The 24,096-nt window shown below is 46.1% G+C and overlaps 1 protein-coding gene and 1 long non-coding RNA gene across 5 annotated transcripts in view; one reads left to right on the top strand and one right to left on the bottom strand.

Moving 5' to 3' along the window:
* The window catches only part of LOC309522339, a 232,792-nt gene that overhangs the window by 11,891 nt on the left and 196,805 nt on the right, over positions 1-24,096 (top strand). The gene's annotated exons all lie outside the window — the stretch shown is intronic.
* The window catches only part of FAM120C (family with sequence similarity 120 member C), a 28,407-nt gene continuing 6,993 nt past the window's right edge, over positions 2,683-24,096 (bottom strand). The window contains exons 2-16 of the mRNA XM_082205386.1: positions 21,792-22,038; positions 19,816-19,898; positions 17,896-18,024; positions 17,430-17,532; positions 16,237-16,322; positions 14,660-14,976; positions 14,090-14,375; positions 13,134-13,305; positions 12,513-12,762; positions 11,991-12,105; positions 7,753-7,962; positions 6,813-7,014; positions 6,223-6,361; positions 5,700-5,757; positions 2,683-4,553 (exon numbers count right to left, since the gene is read on the bottom strand). Coding sequence (XP_082061512.1) covers positions 4,254-4,553; positions 5,700-5,757; positions 6,223-6,361; positions 6,813-7,014; positions 7,753-7,962; positions 11,991-12,105; positions 12,513-12,762; positions 13,134-13,305; positions 14,090-14,375; positions 14,660-14,976; positions 16,237-16,322; positions 17,430-17,532; positions 17,896-18,024; positions 19,816-19,898; positions 21,792-22,038 — 2,697 coding nt within the window. The 3' untranslated portion in view covers positions 2,683-4,253. The remainder of the gene's footprint in view (positions 4,554-5,699; positions 5,758-6,222; positions 6,362-6,812; positions 7,015-7,752; positions 7,963-11,990; positions 12,106-12,512; positions 12,763-13,133; positions 13,306-14,089; positions 14,376-14,659; positions 14,977-16,236; positions 16,323-17,429; positions 17,533-17,895; positions 18,025-19,815; positions 19,899-21,791; positions 22,039-24,096) is intronic.

Below are 24,096 nucleotides of genomic sequence, written 5' to 3'. Positions count from 1 at the left end.
TATCAAGATTCCAGTAGCTATAAGCCAAATTCTGCAAGGGACTTCAATGAACAATGGACAAATTTCAATTAAATAAATATATGTAACAGATTGAGACCTATTCGGAGATAACTGTAGAACAAGGATTTCTGACTCACATGTGTTTAACAATAGCAACAGCAACAGCAAAACAAGTCTATCTGCTGAAATGAAGGAAGGATGTGAGATTACCAGGAGTGAATGGCTCCATTCACTTCCTGTACTCCAAATCAAGTCTGGGATATGTAATTCTGAAAAACATGTATTTTGCACTAGGGTCCTAGATCTTGAGTCAACAAAAAAAAACACCCAAGTAGATTCCACAGTCCTGAAGTTTGATGACTCCCAATTAAAGACTGCTGTTCACTTTACATGGTGGCAAAATTCTGGTTTGACTCAGCAAGGCGGCTCTTCCATTCTCAGAAATCTCTGGTGCGTTGCACCTCCATCACAAAGGCTAGAAACCAGTTTTAGAAAACTGAGCTTTACTGGAATCCTCACAAGACCCCAACAAATAAGGCTCAGACAGAGCAATCTGACACCTGTCTATTCAGAAGCAAGTCCCACTGAATTCAATGAAATGTACTCCGTGGGGGGGGGGTGTTTACAGGATTACAGGCTTAAAGCCCCAATGAAAAGGAGATTGGACAAAAGCATGGGCCATAAAGCTATCAATGGCTACTAGTCATGATCGCTAGGTTGCCTCCACCAGTATCAGAGGCAGAAGGAAGAGGAGACCACGATTGGAGAGGGTCTTGCCTATGGGCCTCCCACTGGGGCAAACAGCTTGCTGGACTAGATAGGCTTTGGGTCTGATCCAGCAAGGGCTTTGTAAATTCTTCTTCTGGATCACAGACTTCACCCAGCTTTGGAAACATCTAACCCTAACAATAGAGAATCAGAAGCCTTTGGGGGCAGGTAGGCTTTGGTGATTTATGTCTACAGTATTGCAGAGCCCCTTAAAATGTGCTTCTGCTTGGATAACTTTGTAGCATATAAATGTGGCAAAACGTTTTTCTTTCTGGATTCCTCCCCATCCTGCTATTCAGAACAGAACGGCCTGTCATATTTTCAGCAAAAGAAAACGTTCCAGTTTCAATACATTTGAACAAACAGGAATTTCGAATACTTGGGGAGTTTGGTTTTCAGCTGCTTTGAACAACAAAATAGGAAAGGGTCCCCACCGGGGCGCAGGGTAGGTGGGTGAGAATCAAGCTGCCTTTAAGAGCTTACGATCCAAATTACCTACCTGCACTTTAAATCAGTGCCCCCTCCAACCTTTGGAAACCCTTTCTCGCTTCCTAAAATCCTGCCTGGTTCCCCAGCTGCTCTAGATGTCAACCTAAAAAGAGCATTGCCTTCTCTCAACTGTTGGCTACAAAGTTCTCACTAGAGCCTCTGATAGAGGAGGTGACTTTTTCTAGCAGCTGTAGGTCACACCCCACCCTAGAGGTCCAGCACTTGCAAGCACCTGAAGGAATCTTTCAGCCCCTTGGAAGATCCCAACACACCGTATGAACACCACACTGCAGGCCTTAGGCACATTTTAACTGCCCTTTTATGTTCAGAAATAGATTCCTGAGTGGGTGACAGGGCAGATTCCCCTCCCACCTTTTCCCAAAGACTCCTCTTGTTGCTTACAAGCAACTGAAATTCAAACGTATGCCATCCCTGAACATTTAGGCTCCATCCAGCTATCAAGGTTAGTAGACATTTACAGAACTGACATCCCATACTCAATGGGAGGAAGGGCAGGACGCAAATTTAATAAATAAATAATAAATAAACTTCTGCCCATGGATTTGTCGAAAGCCCTTGTCAAAAGGATCTACAGCAGCGACCATCACCATACCCTTGTGGCAGTTAATTTCATCCGCTCGTTATGCATCGTTAGGAACTACTTTCTTTTGCCTATACTGTTCGTGGTCAAGGAGGCAGAAATAGCCATCAGGACATTTTTTCTGGCCAACTGTTTTTCATCTGTTCCTCTTATGGTAGAATCACAGGTGGGGGATTCAGCCTACTGGAGAATGGATTGATTGATTGATTGATTGATTGATTGATAGCAGAAGGCAGAAACAAAAATCAACACACATTTCAGGTTGGAGTGGTCATTCTGACACTCTCACAATCTAGTAATTGAGGCACATGCCATGGATGATGTCAGAAATCAGACTGCATGGACGTATGCAGCTGGAAAATTGGTTAGTGTTCTCTTTTCAACAGAACTTTAATCCTGCCCACCCAAACTCCCACCTCAGTTATATGATTCTTCACTTTAAAACCACCCATTTTATCCATTCTATATAAGCAAAACTGTGTGTACTCTGCACTAAAAACAGCAACCCAGACAGTTTCAGTACACAGTCTCTCTTGTGCCATATGTGTGTGAGAGAACTGGCTTATTTTTGCAGTTACAGTGGTACCTCGGGTTACGAACTTAAATCGTTCCGGAGGTCCGTTCTTAACTGAAAACCGTTCTTAACCTGAGGCACACTTTTGCTAATGGGGCCTCCTGCTGCCGACGCCGTTCTCATCCTGGGGCAAAGTTCTCAACCCGAGGTACTATTTCTGGGTTAGCGGAGTTTGTAACCCGAAGTGTTTGTAACCCAAAAGGTTTGTAATCCGAGGTACCACTGTATTCAGCTTCTAAAAAAAAATTCTCAAGAGAGCTGTAAGACAGCATTGGACATGGATGGGATGAAAAGGGGCAGAAATGAATGGTGAGAGATACCAGCAACAAGAGAAGCAGTGGCAGTTGTGCAAGGCCCTAAAACCTCCCCAGCCATCTCACAAACACACTGAAAACCCTGACTAGCTCTTCCAAGAAACCCTTTGAAAACATTTCCCTATTAAATATCAGTGGGGTTTTGTTTTGTTTTTAAAAAAGATAGTTGTTGCTTTGAAACCCAAAGCTGTGATTTGAGAATGCCAAGTCCTGCGCTGATTTCCAGATTGTTTGCTGAAGCCGCAGGGTGCACACAACTCAGCCTATAGAACAGTATATCCCTTCAACTGCTTTATGTTCTCCTGGGTTACCCCTCCCTCTCTTGCCCCCCAAGGCTCTGGATCGGTTTGATACTTTTGACTTCCAGCCTCCCCGCCACCCGCCCCATGGCAACAGGGTGACAATCCACCCTTAGCCCCAAACCCCTTTACAGCCCCAGCCCTAGTCATTTGCTCACAGTCCTGGAATTGTAACAGTAAGTGCTCGTCCGCTTGAAGGATAAGAAGTTTTCTGTCTGATATCAGGAGGCCTGGTCCATCTGCCCCAGCAGCCCTGTTAGCAGGGCCAAGCTCTGGCCACTGGGGACACAGGTCCTTTAATTCACAAAGAACGCATAGCGCATTTCGGAACGCAAGTTGTCTCCCGGGAACGTTTTCACCCTTTCCGGGCTTTCCGCGTTCATATTTATATATAGCTCTATTCACGTTATATATAAATATAATCTCTCTCTTTCTCTCTCTTATATATAATAAAAAGCACAAGCTGACTGCTATACCCACTTGGGAGTATAATGTGCAGTAGCTGTGCTGCTCTCTCTCTCTCTCTCTTTTAAAAATCATTGTCTTTTCCTACACCCCCCCCAAAAAAAAACCTTCGCTCCATGCTGTTTGCCACCATCCCCCCCCCCGCCCAAGCAACACTGCTGTTTGGCCTGCTGGTGGGGGAGCTGGCAAGAACAAGGCAGGCAGGAAAAATCTGCCCCTTTTTAAAATAAAACCTTGCCGGCTTTTTCTCCTTTAAAAAATATCCCATTCCCCAAATCCAGAATTACCATAAATCTTGCACCCTAAAAACAACTCCCCCCCCCTATAAAATTAAAAAAAATCAAAACAAATTCAAATAAAAAATTTAAAAGGAAAAAAAAATGCCGCCCTTTGGGATCCGATTGGCACAATGGCAAATTCAAGGGGCAGAGAGCAAAAAGCGCTGATGTGGTCACCCAAGGTGGGAGAAGAGCCCCATGTCACTCCACCACCCTCCAGGGCTGCATCTGCTACTCACAGGGAAGAAGACGCACCAGGACACAAACCCTCCAAAGGCGAGTTCTCAAGAAAGCTCTGCTCCCGGACCTCCCCACCACTTAACCATTCTCACCAGCTCAAATGTTTCCATTCTGGGGATTTGCAGGAGTGGTGCATCCTCCCCCCTAGCCCCACTAGTTTGCAACGCCATGACACTTCTCTCCACCGCCCCACTGCCCGCCAATCGGACCCACAGCGGCTTCCATTCACTCCTCTTTCTGCAGAGCTGGGAAGGAAAGCTTGTTCTCCGGGCACCGTTCAGGATCCCCGCTCAGCGTCCCGAAGAACGGGCTGTTGTTATTGCACGAGTCAGCGTCTCTGGCTAAGGCACAAGGTGATGTGGCTGAGGGGCAGGCTCCAGCCCCTGGGTCCTCGCCCACTGTGGGCGTGGTGCCCCCGTTCCCGTTCACCTGGGACTGAGGACGGCTGCTGCTGTTGCTACTGCTGTTGCCACCATTGTTGTTGTTGTTGAACTCTGGTGTCTTGGCAGTTCCTTCCGCAGAGCCCTGGCAAGTACAAGAGGAGGCCTTTAGCGGGGGCTGGAGTTGGAAAAACTAAGTAGAACACCCAGGTCCTGGGATATTGACTAGAGAGATCCAACCTAAAGATGCAAACACTTCTGAGATGGGGACAGAAGGCTGTTTCTATCAAAATCCTTTGCCTTCCATGGAGCATGACACAGAGAGTCCATACTGTTTTCCAAACCAGTCCACAAGGTGAACTCTTTTAACCTCAGAGCCACTCGTCCACCTGCATCACACTGCCAAATCGTGAGTTTTTTCCATCCCAAAAGATGCAAGATAATGAAGGTAAAGGTAAAGGGACCCCTGACTGTTAGGTCCAGTCATGACTGACTCTGGGGTTGTGGCGCTCATCTTTCTTTATTGGCCGAGGGAGCAGGCGTACAGCTTCCGGGTCATGTGGCCAGCAAGACTAAGCCGCTTCTGGTGAACCAGAGCAGCGCACGGAAACGCCGTTTACCTTCCCACCAGAGTGGTACCTATTTATCTACTTGAAATATAATATGAAATATAGTAACATAATAAATATAATATGAAATATAATAACAGGTGCCAAATAAAAGAAAGCAAAAGTGGAACAGAATACCTTGAACTAAACATAGGGGGGAAATTCCGTAGCAGAATCAAACATAATAAATTAATGTCACCCCCCCAAAAAAGGTGCAAGACGTGAAGTCCAAGGAGAGAAACAGTTCTCTTATTTCTCATACCCAGGTAGCTCTTTTCCACCTAGGAACCATTCAGTAGACAGGTGAATTGCAACCTGCTAATCTTTATACTGAAAGGCTTCTTTTGCTGGCGATGGGCTAAAACATCTCCCTCATTTTATGGATGGAAAACTCAGCCACCCCTAGAAGGTAAAGGAGCTGAAAATAAGCAGGCCAAAGAAAGGAGGATTCTTGGTTCTCCCAAGGTGGGGATAGACCTCTAAGAGCTCTATTTAGCAGCATCCATTTTTATTTCTTCCAAAGTGTGCCTCATAGCGGCTGACATGAAGAGTACCCAGAGTGTGGGCCATTGCAGCAAGTCGGCAGGTACTTTTAGAAGAGCAGGGAAAAGAGGATCCACCAGTGACATAAAAAAGGGTTTGGACACTGCACAGGGAACAACAGGGGAGGCAGGGACACATACTTGCTTGCTCACTTTCTTGTTTCCTTTGGGGGTTTTTCCAGAGTTATCACGACCGCGGCTGCAACAGGAAAGAAAGGTTTTTACGAATGGAAAGGAGTCATTTTATAATGTTCTCCATCCAAAGTAGTAAGTTATTAAATTGGTTAGCTTAGTATCCTAAATCTCAAATTGGTTATATATCCTTTTATCGCAAAAGGTATCTGTTAAAATCTAATTGATGAAACAATTAATTCGTTAAAAAGGCAGTTTCATTCAGATTTAATCTTTAATTGATTTTAAGATCTTTCAACTTGCTCTGGATTCTCCCCACTCAATCCCGATTTACTGGTCTTCTTGTTCTTTTCCCAAACTGTTGAGACTCGCTTCCCTTTCCACAGAAAGGTGCAGAATCCAGGGGCCAGGCTCCCCACTCCTCACTAGGAACCCCAAATCTCAAAAAACTGCAGGGGACAAAGGGAAACCACACCCTTTCCTGACAACCAAGGCTATACGAAGCCAAGGCGACTCGTCTAGTGGCACCTACCCTTTCCCTGGGCCTCCAACGGATACCACTTGCATGCCGAAGGAACCCTGCCCACGGGACGGCTTGCTTCCTGCCCACTGGCCCACCACCATGCCAGCAATCTCCAATTTGCCTCCTTGTGGCGGGATAGGGTGAAGACCTAGGAAAAGGGAAGAATCAGTAAGCAACTAAGCAGAGTAGGCTGGTTTGCACCCTAATTGAATCACCTGCACCCACAGCTGAGGGTCTCAAGGTCAAAGCACGAGAGTAGGAAAGAAATGGCCCTACTGCAAACTCAACAGAGATCACTGCACAGACGGAGGGCAGGCAAGGAAGCAAAACTGTTTCTGGGGCTGTACTACTTTAGACTGCAGGTGGGGAACAGCTTGCCTAAAAAGAAAAGAAACCCACCCCTACCCCGAACATTAAAAAGTGGGAGGGGGGAGCCTGCAGGAGGAAGTTTGTGCAAATTAGATCAAGAGCTTCCTGCCAGGGCAAATAAGATATGATGGAACTCCCAGTGGCTGGCTCCCTATTTGCTAGAGAGAAGCAGGATATATTTCATATGAAGCAAACACGTAACAGAGGCAAATGGAAGCACAGCGACTTACCTGTGAAGCCTCTGGTCCTCCCAGGGGCTGAAGGCTGAACAGAACCAATGGCGCGAGGGTAGAGAGGCATAGGGTAAAAGGATGGGGCCATGGAAGATACAAAGGGTGGAGGTGGGAGCAGGGGAGGCGGAGCCTGGCGGTTGAAGTTGATGCCTTCCAGGATGCTCTGCCTCATCTTCTCTACCTTGGACACCTGTTCATTCTGTGGATCAAGGAGGAGTAGGAGGGAGACAAAAAAATAACTGAACCAGAGTTTGATGGTATTATAAAAGTGCCAGGCACTTCTCGCCGCCGTATCCCTCCAGTAAAACAATATCAAGGTCACGGAGTGTAACTAGGGAGGGCCAGTTAGGGCAGTTTGCCCTGGGTATGATCTGGGGAAGAAGGGTGCCAAGGGCAAATATTATGTGATGCATTGACAATTATCTGAACAGGCGATGGAGAATGTGATCCCATCAAAGTTAAGCACTTTGACTCCCCCACTGTAATCAGTAGGATGTAAAAATGCCTAACGAGACTGAGAGCCTTGTGGTGTATTCTGTTCAGTATGAAGTAATTAAGTACGTTCTCCAGATAATAGATTGAAGCCAGATACCACTTTGCTCAGAGGCTTGGTCATGGCAGCAGGCCAGGCAGATTGGTAGTTTCTCATTAGCTTTGTGCTTGCAGCTTAACAATACACAAAAAAGCACATTCAGCTGTTGAATACTGCTGGTGGGTGGGTGCTGCAGTGGAGAGGAAAGAGTAACTAAAGGCATTAGACAGCAGCAGGCAGACAACACTCTTAGTTTCACCTACAACTAGGAGGTGAGCATGTGTAGAATGCACAGGAACAACTAGATGTGGCTCTGAATCAAGGACTAAGCAGCAACAACTCAGGACGTCAGCAGCAGGATCAACTGCTCAGCAGCCACTTCCTTCTAGGAGTGCTAACCCTTACCTGACCATCACACAGGTCTATCAGGGGTGCCTTTTCCCACGTGGCTTTGATTAGCTTGCTCTGGAAAAGCTTCCCGTCAAAGTAGATCCATGGGCAGCAATGTTCCCAAGGGACGGGCTGCCCGCATGCATCATTGGCGAAAAGGGCTGTGTCCACTCCACTCATAAATAGAGCAGCCAGCTGAACTCCCCGGGGATCCAGCTTCTCAATCTGCAATGGAAGCAACATACCTTCAGCCTCCAAGGAGCTCAGTTTAGTCCCCCACTTTGTCACGGAGACCTGAGTTACTGAGTGAGTTACCCACAAGGCTGTATTTATAATGCAGGAGAGAGCAACAATGAGGCTTAGCACAGGAAAATGATAATGATGGTGATGATAAGTATCAGATGGAAGCCTGAGACACAGCACAGGGCTTTCATTTTTGACCTCCAAAGTCAACCAAGCCAGACCTACTCGTATGAACATCACAGGGTTAAAAAGAGGAGAGCAGATCCGTCAAAAGGAGGGGTCAGCAAAACTTGTTCAGCAGGGGGCCGGTCCACTGTCCCTCAGACCTTGTGCGGGGCCAGACTATATCTTGGGGGGGGGGGAATGAACGAATTCCTATGCCCCACAAATAACTCAGATTCATTTTAAATAAAAGCACACATTCTACTCCTGTAAAAACACGCTGATTCCCATCCGCGGGCCGGATTTAAAAGGCGGTTGGGCCAGATCCAGCCCCCAGGACTTAGTTTGCCTACCCATGGTCAAAAGTGTCTTTTGAGGTCCCTGCTCTCACCAACCCTGGAGAGATTAATCTACTACATAATGGGCCAGAAGCAGGAACCGGGCGCAAGCAGCCCAAACCAAAATTTGACAGGGCTCAGGCCTGTTCCACCAAATCTTCCCATCTCTCATCAGGGCAGACCTCTCTCTGCCAGATGTTCTCTGTGCGCCAAACTTTTAGTGGCTCTACACTGGGCAATGCACTCTGGAGTCACGGCTCATGCGGGTATCATACTCCCACCCTCTCTTCTCTTAGCCACGTTTACCACTTTTCTACCTATCCCTTGTTGGACCATGCCCCATTTTTAAAGGAACAAAAAATAACAATAGATGCAAATGCCTCCAGGTATGTATGACGTGTCCTTCCTTCCCAGGGAGTACCTTCAACCTGTCCCCTCCCTCCATATTGAATATATTAAGAAGCAGGGCTCTCTTCCAGAGGGCATGGTTTCTGGCTCTCAAGGAGACCTGAGCCCCAGCACCTCTTTCTTTAACAAAAGGGGGGGTTGGCTCTACTGCTTCAGGCAGCTTTTATTTCTCCAAAGATTTTTATTAAAGTTTTCACGATACAATAAAAAAGTATCTAAGGCGAATAGAATCAAAAAGACAAGAAATAGAAGAGAGAGGGAAGAAGAAGAAAAGAAAGAGAGAGAAAAAGAACAGATAGGAAACATTAACACCAATAATAGTAATAATAATAAAACACCAAATTATATGTATATAGCCCTCGCTCATAAACTTCAGTCCCCATATAAATAAGTCTTCTCAGCTGTCACCTGGGAGAGCTTACCTCTTCCTCAGCCTCACACCCTGGGAAAGACCCTCTCCCATCACCTCTCTGTATGTATCTTCATTTAAGAAATCAAAAGAAAAATCAACCATCAAAAAGATTCATAAAGAAAACAGAGTAAAGGAGAGGGGGGGGAGATGAAAGGGGGGGGAAGGCTTCCGCTTCTCTATCTGCCAATTATTTGTATTTTCGATTACTCAAAATATTTAGCGTTTACACTCCAGAAATATCCAGTTTTTCCCATTCTGCTAGATGGGATCTGCTAGATCTCAAATTTTCTTCCCAGACATCTTTTCTCACTCAGGAAGTCTAATGTAGCTCTTCATTTATGCATTGTTATCATCAAGTGTCCAATATGTATATTTTTCCCCAGTTCCTCGTGGTGAGTTTCTCCTCAGGGGTTCCAACCTTTCTCAGTAATGTAGTAATTCATCTTTGTTTGCCTGTTAAATCTTCATTAAATCATTTTCAATTCTTTTCTTTTCCCCCCAATCTCTTTTTCTGTTTGTGTATTTGCTATTCCACATCTCATCAGACACAGCTTTGAAAGCACATTCAGTGTAAAAAACTATGCTTTGAACTGTCATCAGCTGTTTTTGTGGTCAGTAAATTTCCAACTTTACAGCAGATTCCGTCATCAGCTCCCACCTTTCTGGCAGCCATAAATCTGTCTCTTCAGCTCCATCTGGTATTTTTTTCACATTTAGACAAAAGTGGTCCCTCTGTTCGCCGACTGCAGATCCTGCACCTCCCACTCGTCTTATCTGTATCCCAATCTCCTTAACCATCTCCTGTAATCTGTTTCTTAAGTCTATTAGCTGTGCCTTTGCATGAGTTTAGTGTCAGCATGATATATTACGCTGTCTTCGCTTCCCTGTGTTGTGTGACGCAGACAGCAATTCCCACTTTCATTTTCCATCAACTCAGCACACAGAAACAAGGATTTACAAAAGAGGTAAAAAATAAATTATAAGCAATTTTGAGCTCCAATATTTCCAGGCAGTAAATTATTTAGATCTTCTTGAAAAGGCTTTCCGCCTGTTCTCTGTTATTGCTTTTAACTGTCCGCAGTCTTTTGCCTCTGTTTGTTATTAATTGACAAATAGAGAATCCAATTTATATTCCTTACTTTCCAGTCCTACTAATAATAATTAAGATAAGGAGGGTGCAAACTTTAAGCTCTAGTTTAAGAGTGATTATGCAGTGCCCAAGCCAATATATTTGCATCGCTGTAGACACATTTCACCTCCACAGATTTATCTTTCCCTCAGTACGATGATGAATGTCTCCTTCAGAATATCTGAGGCTGTGCTCTTCGACCTCCCTTAGTACAAAGGGGAGTTAGGTAGCCAGATTTATCCCCTGACCACCTCTCCTCTCTGCTAGTGGAGCGCTAGCAGATGTTATCTCAGTTCGCCATAGTTCCAACCAAAAGTCCCTGCCTCAGACAACTTTTAAAGATCACAGTGGCCCTCCTGTTATACCTCTAAACACTATGCCACGGATTTCTTTCACTACTGCTCTACATCAAATTCCTCTGCTTAAAAGTCTACTCAATCCAATGTAATATACGCAGGATGACTTTATGTATATCACAAGTTTTAGGTCTTGTTGTCATAAGCAACAGGAAGTGGTAGTAAACTCATGTGTGGACAGCCCCTCTGTAACCGGGGCTCTCATGATGGAACGTTCATGCACAGAAAAAGATTCACTGTACACAGAAAACTAGAATACCAGTAAGAAAGCCAAAATATTATACTAGACTCCTCCCTCAACCACCACCAACAAGTCTGCATGCTCATTTTCTATGTACAAGGAATATATGATCTCTCACCCGCAGTCTGGAGCAGAACAACCCAAACATAGGCAAATTCCAGCCTAACAAGCCTTGTCAGCAGAAGCCCTGTGCAAGGACTTCCACTTGCACAATGGGGCTTTCCATCCCCCCATCCCCCTGCATGAGTCCCAAAACTAACTTGGGAGGGGGGTGTCAAGAGAACATCCAAAACACCTTGCAGGGAGGGAGAAGGGCTGCAATACTTGCGCAGACAGAATGTTTTGTCCTAGCACAATACTGAATCCCACCCACTGTATCATCTGCCATCAGAGACAGGACAGGAGTCTGAAATTTCAGGTTTTGCAAAATTAGAAGTTTTGGGTTAGCAGGAACAGCAGCAGTATGAGAGGAGATGGGATGAGTGAGTGAGTGAGTAAAGGGCAGCAGGGAAGCATTGACAAGGGGAGTGCATCTGCAAAAAATGCATGATTTGCAGGAAGGTTTTGCCTCTCATGGACAAGAAAGGTTCCCCTTCCTTAGCCCACGAGCTCTAATCCACTGAGCTGCCTTCCCCATTCCCTGCAACAGAGATGGGGAATCAATGCCCTCCAAATGCAGTTGGACTCCAACTCTCATCAGTGCCAGTAGCCACAGCCAATAGTCAGGGATTGTGGGAACTGTAGTCCAGTAACATCTGAGATGGTTCCTAGATTAAGGTTACCAGATTTTATTCAATGAATCCAGGGACACTTTTCAACTTCAATGGGTTTTGTATGGGGACTGAATTGTAAATCCGGGGACTGTCCCCGGGAAACAGGGATGTCTGGTAACCTTATCCTAGATTCCCCACTCCTGCCCTAAGGGTATAAAGATTGCAAAGATCAAATCCAAGCTCAACCTTACCTTCAGTTCTTGAAGCTGATCTGGCTCATACAGCTGAGCAGACACAGCCTGGGCCAGAAAGGCGTCCAACTCATGTCTATGCAGGATCCGACCCCCAGGCCATTGTATCATGTATCTTTAAAAAAAATAAATGACAGAATTTATAAATCAAAAGAGTTACTCCACCACGTACTGGGGAGGAAAGGAAACCAAAGGGACACTTCCCAGCTTCTTTTTCTATTTAACTTTAATGCTGCAAGAGGTTACAAGCATTTTAACAGGAACTCAACATTAATAGCTAGATAGATAGGCATCTACACCTTGTATTTTCTTGGAAACTCAAAATGTGTAAATAGAATGTACTTTCAGTTACTAGAGTAAGTTTTGAGCCTTAAGACAGGAGACGATATAACTGGCACTCCACCCGCCCGTACACAGAGCCACAATTCTTCCAAATCCTGCTGTGCCATTCCACCCATCCTGTCTCAGGAGCCCTCCCTTCTGAGCATTCCCACCCATCGTGCCCAGACCTGCCCCACTCACCGTAGCACACAGCACATAAGCAGCAGATGTGTGGGGACATTGGCGGGATTGAGCATGCCGGGGGTGTCAGATTTCATACAGGCCAAAAAGGCTCTCATGCGTCGGTTCTTGTCCTCCACTGCTTTGCCCAGCCATAGCTTCTTGAGGTTAGGACACGTCCACTCTCGAAAAGCAAGGGCCGATACCAATTCTGGAGTCTGTGGGGATTTCCCCTTGTACGCAGACCATTCCTTGACGATAACAGGAGGAGCTATGGAGGAAAGAACAGGGCCCATCTGACTGCGAGGATAAAACACTTGCACACTGTTCCTGTAAGGAGACACAGAAGGCACTTCCCCAAGCTCACATGACCAGGAGAAACACCATTTGGACCTAGCCCACCTGGAGGACAGATACATGAAACCAGGATGCTGCCTATCAATTGGCGACTGAACCTATTCAGCAGACATGTACCGCAAGTCCCGCAGTTCAACACAATGGCCGATAAAAAAAGGCCCTTGCTGCCAATGAATCTCCATATTCCAAAAAGTGCCCAGGATAGCTCTGGGAGGCCCACCTTCCCGCTTTTACGAACACAACACTGGAACAGCAAAGCAACCGCAGGCTGAAGGGATCACCTACTTTTCACAGGGATACGCTTGCGCACAGCCAGCCGTTCCATCCGCCTCTGGGTCTCAGCCACACTGAAGAGGACGCCATAGACATGCTGCCGCGCAGCCCGGAAAAGGACAGCTGCTGGTGGTAGCTCGGTGTTGCACTCGTCTTCAATGCACACTGGGATCTTGATTTCACCCTGGAATGGAGGGTTGGAAACTGAGGGTCCAGGCCATGTTCAAATATATAAAAGGATGTCACATAGAGGAGGGAGAAAGGTTGTTTTCGGCTGCTCCAGAGAAGCGGACACGGAGCAATGGATTCAAACTACAAGAAAGAATATTCCACCTAAACATTAGGAAGAACTTCCTGACAATAAGAGCTGTTCGACAGTGGAATTTGCTGCCAAGGAGTGTGGTGGAGTCTCCTTCTTTGTGTTTTTTTTTAAAGTAATATTTATTAGAATTTCAAGTAATACAAAAAACAAAAAGCAAAAAAAAAGAAGAAAAAAAGAATTCATTCTTTACAATCCCATTTTCAATAACTTCTTTCCGAAACTTCCCCTCACCTCCCCTTCTTGTATTCCAAGTCCAAATATTTATCCAACAAGTTCTTATCTCTAAATTCTTAACCTTAATTTGTTATTATGCTTATTTATATTGAATTTTTACCCTTAATTCATTATTATATTTAACTCAGTTTATATAATCAACTTTTCACTTATATACCTCAATCATTTATAGAGAACTTTTTCTAAGGTCGAAGTGGAGTCTCCATCTTTGGAGGTCTTTAAGCAGAGGCTTGACAACCATATGTCAGCTCTGATGGTGTTTCCTGCTTGGCAGGGGGTTGGACTCGATGGCCCTTGTGGTCTCTTCCAATTCTATGATTGCTGGCTCTCAGCCCCTGTGCTGCCCTCCAAGCCACCCCACAGAGAGCCAGTTAAAATAACTTAAAAGGTCCACTGCCAACCCCCAGCTCACCTTTGTTAGGACATGGTAGATGAATGGGTACATAAGCCCTCGCCGGTGCCGGTGCTCAGCCACCCGAAGCACCTCGGGGGCAACAGTGGGCAGGGGCGGGGTGGTGATGTCCATGTGGTTGCGAGTTGCCATGGAGAGCAGCGAAGGAATGTGAGCCTCAGGCCCACTCAGGTTCCTCTCTGAGTTGCCAGTGCCCCCAGGTGGCTGCCCCCAGCCCTGAGTCATCCTCTTCTCAGCCCCAGGATCCTCCCAGCCAGACTTGCGAGGTCCGGATTCAGAGACGTGGCTGCAGCAGTGAGAGGAAAGGGATACGCTAGCAGTCCCACACCCCGTGGCAAGCAGCAAAGCCAGGACCTGGCCCTTCTATCCAGCTTCTTCCCCCACCACACCACACCATAAGATCAGAACTGAGGAATCCTCCTGGTTCCACCATCCCTGCTCAATGCTACGCACTTTCCCAGACACATGAACAGCACTCATGGGCCCCTTCAACCACCCTCTTCCATACATCCATAGCTGCCACCCCCGTCTGTCCTGCAGATCTCAGAATGCCACTGCGTCCCCACTCACTTGGAGCTGGTTCCGTTGTGCTCTTCTCCATCGGAGGAGGAGGAGGGCGAAGACCCAGGCCCAGACGATGGGGAGGGCTTGGAACTCAGGTGGTGGTTGGGGAACTTGGCGGGGCAGTTGTCATATGAAACAGGCCAGTTGTTGAAGTGTCCGCCCTTCAGAGCAGGGTCCTCATGGAAAGGGGCTGCATCCACCAGGCCATGTGGAGAGAAGAGAAAACTGGAGCCAGGGCCGGGAAGGAAAGACGAGGAGGCGGCAACACCGCCATGAGTGGAAGGCGGATGGTACTGCATCTTTGGCCCCATCTGAGGTGCAAACTGGAGATGGAAGCAAAGGGGGGAAATGGGTTGACAGATTGTCATTGGAGCTACCTGAGCAAACCTGGAGAAGGGCCACAGCTTAGCAGCAGAGAACATGCTTTGCAGGCAGTCTCTGATCCCTAGGATCTGCAGTACAAAATGGGCTCAAAGAACAAGTGATGAGAGAGACCTCTGCATGAAACCCTGGACAGTGGCTGGCAGTCAGAAATAGATGGATCATGTACTGTCTACATCTTTAGCTCAAGCAACTATAAGAGTTAGAAACAAGAGTTTTATTTTTTTAAAGGCTGAGATGCCTATGATGATAACATGCGTCAGATGCCACACTCCATATGGTATCACAGACTCATGGAATGTGCACAGCCTTGGCTTGGCAGAAGATGCAATGCAACAGATTTAAAAGGAGGCAGTGGTAACAAGAGGGGATCATTCTCATGGTACAGTTTTATAGCTCTCCTTGAAACGGGACCAAATGCTCGCAAGAGCACCTGCATATGAATGAATTGCAGGTGCAGACCTACCCTTTGCAAACACAGAATTTGGCCTTGGTCAGCAGATTTATACTTTATGAAGAATGAGACAGACTGTGGTAAAATTCCAGACTGTACTACTTCAGTCTGAGTGCAGGAGGGAGAGGGTGTCATGTTTTTGAATGCTGTGAACTAGAGGAATATGTTTATCACAAGCCTCTTTTTTATGTGCTGGTCTGTTATACGTATGTGGCTTTTTGCATAAGAGAGCATTTTTAAAAATGACACACCCATTGCTGCCTGAAGTAGCACAATCCAGAATTCAATTCAGAATTCAACTGCCTCACTCTCCGCTGAAATACAAAATAAGCTTGTTATGAGAGCCAGTGTGGTGTAGCGGTTAAGAGCGGTAGACTAGTAATCTGGTGAACCGGGTTCAATTCCCCACTCCTCCACATGCAGCTGCTGGGTGACCTTGGGCTAGTCACACTTCTCTGAAGTCTCTCAGCCCCACTCACCCCACAGAGTGTTTGTTGTGGGGGAGGAAGGGAAAGGAGAATGTTAGCCGCTTTGAGACTCCTTTGGGTAGTGATAAAGCGAGATATCAAATCCAAACTCTTCTTCTCTTCTTCTTCTAGGCTTGGCTTCCAACAAGCAACAGTCTCCCCTCAATAACCCAATGAGCAATAAGGAGGCACAGCCACTGACCTGTCTATCTTGAACACAGTAATGAACAAAATTATCAAGAAAAGTTGAACATCTGCCTAAAACAAGTCTGGGGACTTACCACAGCCTTCCCAGAAGGGAGCGGTACCATTGGATTGCGGTTCATAGGTGCTGCCCCTCCAAAGTGGTTGGGCCCAAAAGCTGGAACTGAAACACAGAATTGTCACCTTGTTAAAATACAGGAATCTCCATTTTCCCAGCACACCCCTGCCAGGACCATTAAAAAGACTGAGTGCGGATACCTGCCAATGTACAAGTTGGTTAAACTAGGATGTGGTTGATGAACATTTCAAAAAGAAGGTGTGAGCAGGGGGAGTCATATTTTTGTGTTATGAAGGAAAGTCATTTATGTCTTTCCCAAGCTGGTGACTCTGACTTTGTACCTTTGGCCAACCTTATGGTACTCTGCCATGCTGGAACCCCTGCACATGGCAGCATGGTTTAGGAAAGTAGCTCTCAAAGATTTGCGTAAATCTCCTGAGAAGAGGGTGGTGTTCAATGCAGAATGAGGACATATACTTTGGTCCAGAAATCCTGGAGGAATTATGTCTGAAAAGTCACTCCAGACCAAAAAAAGAAAGGAGGGGGTGCTGATTGATATACCAGTTCTCTTGTCCAGCAAAAGGTAAATAGTAGACTGCAGTTCACTGGCAAACCATTGTTCAATTTTCAACAGATTCTATATTTCCTCTGATTATTGAGATTATTGCAAAAGATGCTGGACTAGGGGAATTTAAAGTCCATCAAGGCACCTATATCCTTAAACAAGTATGCATATTCAGAGGCACTTAACCCAGATTAGCTATGCCTCGTTAAGAGATCCCGAGAATGCACTCTTGCTATGTAACTTTAACACACGACTGTGGACAATGAGGAACGGCTGTTAATAGTAGTTTTGTAGGAGGGCAGAATGTGTGAATGGCTCCATGAGATTACCAGCACCTGGCCTGGAAAGGTGCTCCAGTGCCTTTAGCAGACCGTGACACAGAGAAGTTCAAAAGGTGGAGTTTCTGGCTCCCTGTAATGCATGGCCACTGGGAAAGCCAATCCAAATTTCTTCCAGCCACGTGGCTAATGAAAGGCACCCAAGCCCTCTTTGGGCCAGGAGGTGGCAACTCTAGAGAAAAGTGCAGGCTTGATCTCTCCCAGCGGAGGGCGCCATAGGGTATCAGGCAGGGCCTCACCTTCTTGGACAGCGGGAGAAAACACGGCTGAGAGAGAGGTGAGGTTGACCAGTGCCGCCTGGATACTCACGAACATACGGGGACTGGCCCACTGGGGTAGGCGGTGCCTTCGTGGCCACGGAATAGTATTCTACAGCCTTCTTGAAACGCTCAATTTTATCTTCGGTCCTGGACTGGGGAGGAACCAGAGGAAAAGAAAGTGACAGGGGCGGGGACAGGAGTGCGGCCAATTGCAAGTCGCAATGGCATTCGGTGTGAACATCCTACCGACCAGCACAGAGGGCTATAATGTTATGCGATCTGCTATTGCTATGGGGTTTGGAGGCACAGGCCACTATGAACCAACCAGCTGCTGTGGACTGCGGAAGCGCTGAAACGGGAACCCAGGATCTAACCCTCATTTTAGCAGTCCCCATAAATAAGCCTCTTTTCCTTCTGTGGATCCCTTTATCCCAAACCTCTCCACTGCCTGCAACTTTCACAGCAGCCGCGAGGATAGGTGGAAATTTAGCCCTGCACCACAGGCTCTGTCTCACCTGGGAGTGCTTGAAGACATCTCTCCCTATCACATCCAAGTGGGAGGGATTTTTGATGGCGCTGACATACTCGGACACAGCCTTGATGACTACATCACAGGGTGGCAGGACCAGCTGATGGGCACGCACCTAGAACCAGCACACAAAGCACTTAAAATCCCTGGCAAAGGCAAACAGCAGCAAGGCAACATCTCTGTGCTCTACAGGCCTGGTAAGCAACAACTTCTACCAGAGGGCTATTTTGGGGACAGTCCCCACACCCACCAGGTGGATGAACAGGAAGCCCTACTGCCGCAGACCCTTTCTACATGTCTCTTTCTTCTCTGGACTTGCAGTGGGGTGCCGTAGGAAGATACATGGCTTGTACCTTTCAGGGACCAAATTTGGCCCTGGGGCCTCCCAGCTGCTGATCCCTAGTGCAGAAACATGGTGCTCCGAGATCCTGAAATGGCTCCACCCTATTATGCAGCTCTTGCTAGTGACAGAAGCTCACCTGGTTCAACTGCCCTATCCTAAAGCAGGGTCCTCTGTGCATCACGGACTTTGACACCAAAGTTTAAGGGCAGATTCACATAACAATCATGTTTCTTGGGGATACAATATATTGTTTGGCATTTGCTATAGTAAATAAATATGAAGGAAGATTGCTGGAATCTCTAAACACGAAGGGATATGAAGTGAGCATATACCAAGAAAGCTGCAAATCGGCTGCATGTCTGAAGTCATATTTTCTCCTCTTCATACATTTTTGTGTTTGCCAAGTTACTTGGGAGGTATTCATTTTCTCAAACCATCAGGGGAGACCCTTCTCTGGGTGCGCTACCATCACCTTAAGAGACATAGCCTTCTCAGGAATGGTACCCTCCTTATCCCCTTTCACCTCCCAAGACCTTTCTGTTTAGCTAGTCCTTTGAGCAAGCATCACTAATGTACTTTGTTTTATCTTGGCTGTTGTATCGATTTAAAATGTTCTAATTCCAATGTAGGTTTTGTATGGCATTATTATAACTGTTTCCTAAGCCCCTTTGAGAACCCTTGTGGGGCTAGGAGACATACCTTTTCACACAAATAAAGATACTTACAACACAAATCAAACACTGGCATACCCCTGGCAAATGTGACTGCCTAGGGCATAAAGCATGTACTGATCTTAGTGCCTTTACAGCAGCCAGCATGGAGCGTGACATTGGCAGAGAACAGGAGAGTAACCCATGCCAGAGGTTCATCATGAATTTCCTCTTCTTGTTGTGTGGCTAGATCCATCAAAAGTCCTCCAGCTATATGAAGCTGTGGCAGTAGTTTAAAAACAAAAAACTACACAAACAAAACCAAAAAAATGCTGGGAAAATGCACCCTGACTCCCCAAGAGTCATGCTGTGACTCTTTTTTTCTAGACCTAGCCTAACCCCATTCTATCTCTATACAAAAGTCAATGAACTACAAATTCCATCATGTCTGACCATTGGCCATGTTGGGGCTGATGGGAATTGGAGTCCAACATCTGGAGAACTACCAGCCCCCACATGCTCCACTCCTCTTCCAGAGCTAGGGACAGAAATCTTAGTTTTTATTAGCCTTGGTCCAAACTGCATTTCTCCCACTTGTCTGAAGGACAAATGTCGTACGGAGTTCAAGTAGCGCTATCCTCAGCACCACCACTCTAAACATCAGAGCCACCCTTTCCCAGAACTGGTTTTGAAAGCACTGCCTCTCCCGCCGCTCTTCAGAAACAATGATGTCTCCCAAGAGATGTGGAAAAAAGGTTTTGGAGTGCTAGTTCCAATCCACCTCACAGTCTTTTTTCCTTAAGACACCACTGCACCAGTTCATTCCCCAAAGGGCAATCCCTTTGCAGCCCTTTCAGTCCAGGGTTTCCTGCCCTGCTGCCCTCAAGACAGGACAAGGGGATGCTGGCACTACCTTGAGTGAAGCTAGTGGGTGGTCTGGTCCAAGAAGGCTCCAATGGAAGGCAGCCAAATCTTCATCTGGAAGGATGTGGTTCCCTGGGAGCAAAAAGGGAATAACAACTGAACAGTTGCCAACAAACAAGAGGATTCAAACCCTCTCCCCTGCCCCATCCAATTTATTTCTCTGCCTTTCCAATAGGTAAAACACAGGTATGCAGAAACAGGTCTCACTGGATTGAACCTGCTAGTGTTAAGGTTTAAGCACATTAAGTATAAAGGTAAAAGTAAAGGGACCCCTGACATTTAAGTCCAGTCGTGAACAACTCTGGGGTTGCACGGAAACGCCATTTACCTTCCCGCACTTGCACTTTGACGTGCTTTTGAACTGCTAGGTTTGCAGGAGCTGGGACCGAACAACAGGAGCTCACCCTGTTGCAGAGCTTCAAACCGCCAACCTTCCAATCGGCAAGCCCAAGTGGCACTGTGGTTTAAATCACAGTGCCACCTATATGATGCTAAAGACTCTCCTGCACACAACACACACATATCCACATTCTAGTACAGAAGTTATAAACATTTGCATGGAGCTACTTAATTTGCACGTTCCTCCAGCTGAAACAAAGCACAAATTGAATCCAAGCCCAACCAAGGTGGCGGAAGTTCTTAAGGAGAGCATGTCTGGAGTTATCAATACCTCATTCTGAGAGGAGCAACTTGAATTCTCTGTCCACATTCAATTTCTCTCTGTGGAAGCTTCTTATGCCAGCAATGACCCAGAAACTGCAAGCATATTTGGCTTCCATCCACGTTCTAGACTTCTGCCAGTATAGTGTTCAGCTGGACTCATAGGGACTGTTCTTATGGCCTTGACCAAGGCATCTCGTAAAGCTTCCTGAGGTCATAAGTATGGTGGATCACTTACAGAACCACTTTCCAGATGCTCCCATCCTCACTCAAAGCCTTTTCCCTGAAGAAATATTAAGCACTCATGTCCTGAACAGAATTTAAGTTCTCTCTCATCTTCACTGCACGTTCCTCTTCTTTCTCATATTGAAAAGACACACGTTGGCATGGGGCTGTAGCCCAGAGGTAATGCCATCCCAGTTAAAAATATCTTATCCAGGAGAGCTGCTGCCAGTCAGAGCAGACAATACTAGGCAGGATGATCTAACTCTGCACGGATCAGATATAGCAGAAGGCAGCTTCACATGTTCAGACAACCTTCCGGATTCTTTCTAGTTCCTGCCAATGCTAGTGCAGTGTAGTGATTTAGCGTGTTGCACTAGGACCCCACTCAGCCATGAATGGTGACCTTGGGCCAATCAGTCTCTTAGCCTAACCTACCTCACAGAGTTGTGGTGAAGATAATTAAGGGTGGCGGTGAAGAACCATGTCTCCCACCTTGAGCTCCTTGGAGGAAAGGTGAGATATAAATATAATAATTAGATAGATAAATACACAGCAGCCCTTCGCCAATATCTGGACACATCCTAACTCTCTTTTTCTTTCCCCCAGATCAGAGACTCCCAGCTTGAGTAGCACCAAACACTGAAGTTGGGGGGAAGTTGAGAGTTTGAAAGCACCTGTGATCTGACAGCCCTTCCTGGGTCTCTCATTAGCTTGAGAGATACCAGACATTCCATGTGTAAAATTAAGCCGGATCTTGGGACACCCTGGGAATGCTATAGTTAGGCAGAGAAAAGACTGTGTGTGAAACAATTCACTAACACAATTTTTTTGAGTACTTGTACCCCTCATTTTAAAGTCAAGGCACTGAAATATATGCTGCTGAACTGTGCCACTGCCTACTCCTGCTGATTTAATGTTTCACTCTTTTTACAGCCTTCACAACAACTGTGGGAGGTGAGTTAGGCCAAGGGAGAGCATCTTGCTCATGGCTGCCTAGTGAGCTTTTTGCCCAAGCAGGGAATTGGACCCAATCCTCTGAAACCTTCACTTCACCACTCAGCCCATCCAGTTTCAACATACCGAGCAAGGCAGCGAAGATGGGAAAGCTGCTTAGCTTGAGGCCCAGCTGCTTGGCCACTTCTTGCATCAGGAACTGGTTGGTGGTGAGGTTCTTGCCATTCCAGCTCAGTTTGAGGGCATGGGAGCTATAATAGGAGGGTATGTTGCAGAGGGCATACTCGGAGTCATGGGCAATGAGCCCATGGAAACCATTCTCCCGGAAGAAGGATACCACTTCCTGGTGATGATCCTCCAGGCTCTGGAACACCTGCAGAAAAGAAGGGACGAGGCTGAGTAAAAAGGCACACTGCAGCAAAGCTCTTTCGTGCTTTCTGTTAAGCCCCCCCAGTACAGAATTCACTTCAGGGCAATTCCTCCACAGACTCCATCTGCTTATATATGCAGGAAAGCGGCTCACTTCCCTTTGGAAGCTGAAAGGTATGGCATGTGAATATCAAAAATGTCATCAGAACAAGGTGTCTAGACATCATGTGTTTCAGTTTCATGCTGTTCTGCATACTCTAGTTAAAGTTAACCGTGGTCTGTGATAAATTCAGGGCAAACATAACACTAAAGAATAAGGAGGAGAATTAGAAGGGGAAAGGGAGTGGGGAGGAAGGCGGTTCCTATCTCTTAATCATGATTAGGAGGTTGTAAAATATTACATGTACACTAGATTTAGGTGTTGACAATTTTCAAGAGATATCCCACACTACAGGTTCTATCTCATATCAAGTGGGTCAACAGCCTGCCTTCCTTCCTTCCTTGTTTCTCAAGAAAAAGACATCATATACACCAGAGATCACTACTATGCTGCTTGCAGGTGCCATCTGGCATCCAGGAATTTCTGAGTTTTTCTATTCCCTTCCCCCTTTGGTCATGAGGTGGTGAGGATGGTTACCTGTTTCCCACTTGAAAGTAAGTACACAGGGCTGAAGGGGGAAGCTGGAAGAGCGATGTTCTTTGTCACTTCCCTTTTCAGCTCTATGTGCTTCTCAGGACTCACAGTCCCAGATCTGACTTTTACCTAGACCCCTTGGGAAAGTGAAGTGTGTGCTCTTCTATCGCTCAGTCCTGGTGGTGTGAGGGTGGAGAAGAGAAGTTATCAGAGGGCATGGCACCCACCCACAGCACTCACTCCAAATGTGCCCAGAGGCCCAAAATGGTTGGCACCCGTAACCTATACAGTTAATGGTTTACTGTGATTCACTTCATATTTCTCAAGAGGGGACAGAGGCTGGAAAGCTATTTTAGTGTGAGAAAGAAACCAAGCAAAACAAACTGGAAGCAAGACAGAAACTCTTAAAAACCAAAGGTGATTAATGGCAAAGCAGCAAGAACTAGGCTGTTTATCTTTCAAATCAGGATTTTAAAAAACAATATAAAGGCAGATCCTGGGGGTTTTTTTTGACCACCCTATTATCCAACTATTGAACATTTAAGGGACTGGGTCCTGTCACTGTAATCTTAAGGCTTTGTTCCTCTGCCCCAACCCAAAAATAAATTCTTTGACATTTAATGGGAAGCAAGACATTACTCTTGCTATAAATGGTGATCACTAGCATTTCCTTAGTGACCATTAGTTCTTTAGCTGAAATCTTTAGCCCTTTCATAAGAACATTTTGCAAACCCCTAAGGCTTAAAGATCCTGTCCCTGAAAAACATGAAAAGGGCCTCCTGAAGTTGATGCAAAAGTATTTGCTAGGGAGGGTTAATGGATAAAATGATGGAATTCGTTCCTACAAGACACGGTGATGGTTCACTAGCTCAATTAGCTTGTATAAACTATTTTTTGTCAAATTCATGGAGAATATGACCATCCATACTCATATCCATGATAAATACCTTTGATGTTCAGAGGCATAAAACCTACTGAATACCAGGAGCAAGCCATCATCTGTGTGCTCCCAAAGACTAGGCTAGTTGCTAGACTACATAGACATCAGGCTGATTCAGCAAAGTTGACTGCCTTCTCCCACCTGCAATTTTGGAAATTTAACTTCATTGGATCAGAAATCCAAGTGTGTCTCGTTTCTCCTGCCGCCTCTCAAACATCTGTCAGTTATTATTTTTATTTGTGTCCTTTCCTGTTTCCTGCATTGAATGATTCCATGCCCACCCACCCAGTAAATACAGAATGCTGGTATTCCTGCTGATTGTTTTACTTCATCCAAGAGCTTCTTATAGGTTCATTGCCCTGAGAAACACCAAGAGCCATAGCAATCACCAGAAAAATAGCAAGTACCAACATACTGATATGCATTTTATCTGTAGGTTACCAACATCTAGCATCATCACAATCTGTCCCCACACAAGCCAACAATAA

Source organism: Podarcis vaucheri (assembly GCF_965113315.1).
Source record: "Podarcis vaucheri genome assembly, chromosome: 17".
Lineage (NCBI taxonomy): Eukaryota > Metazoa > Chordata > Lepidosauria > Squamata > Lacertidae > Podarcis > Podarcis vaucheri.
The sequence above is the reverse complement of the archived record's forward strand: the minus strand, read 5'-3'. Positions and strand labels throughout refer to the sequence as shown.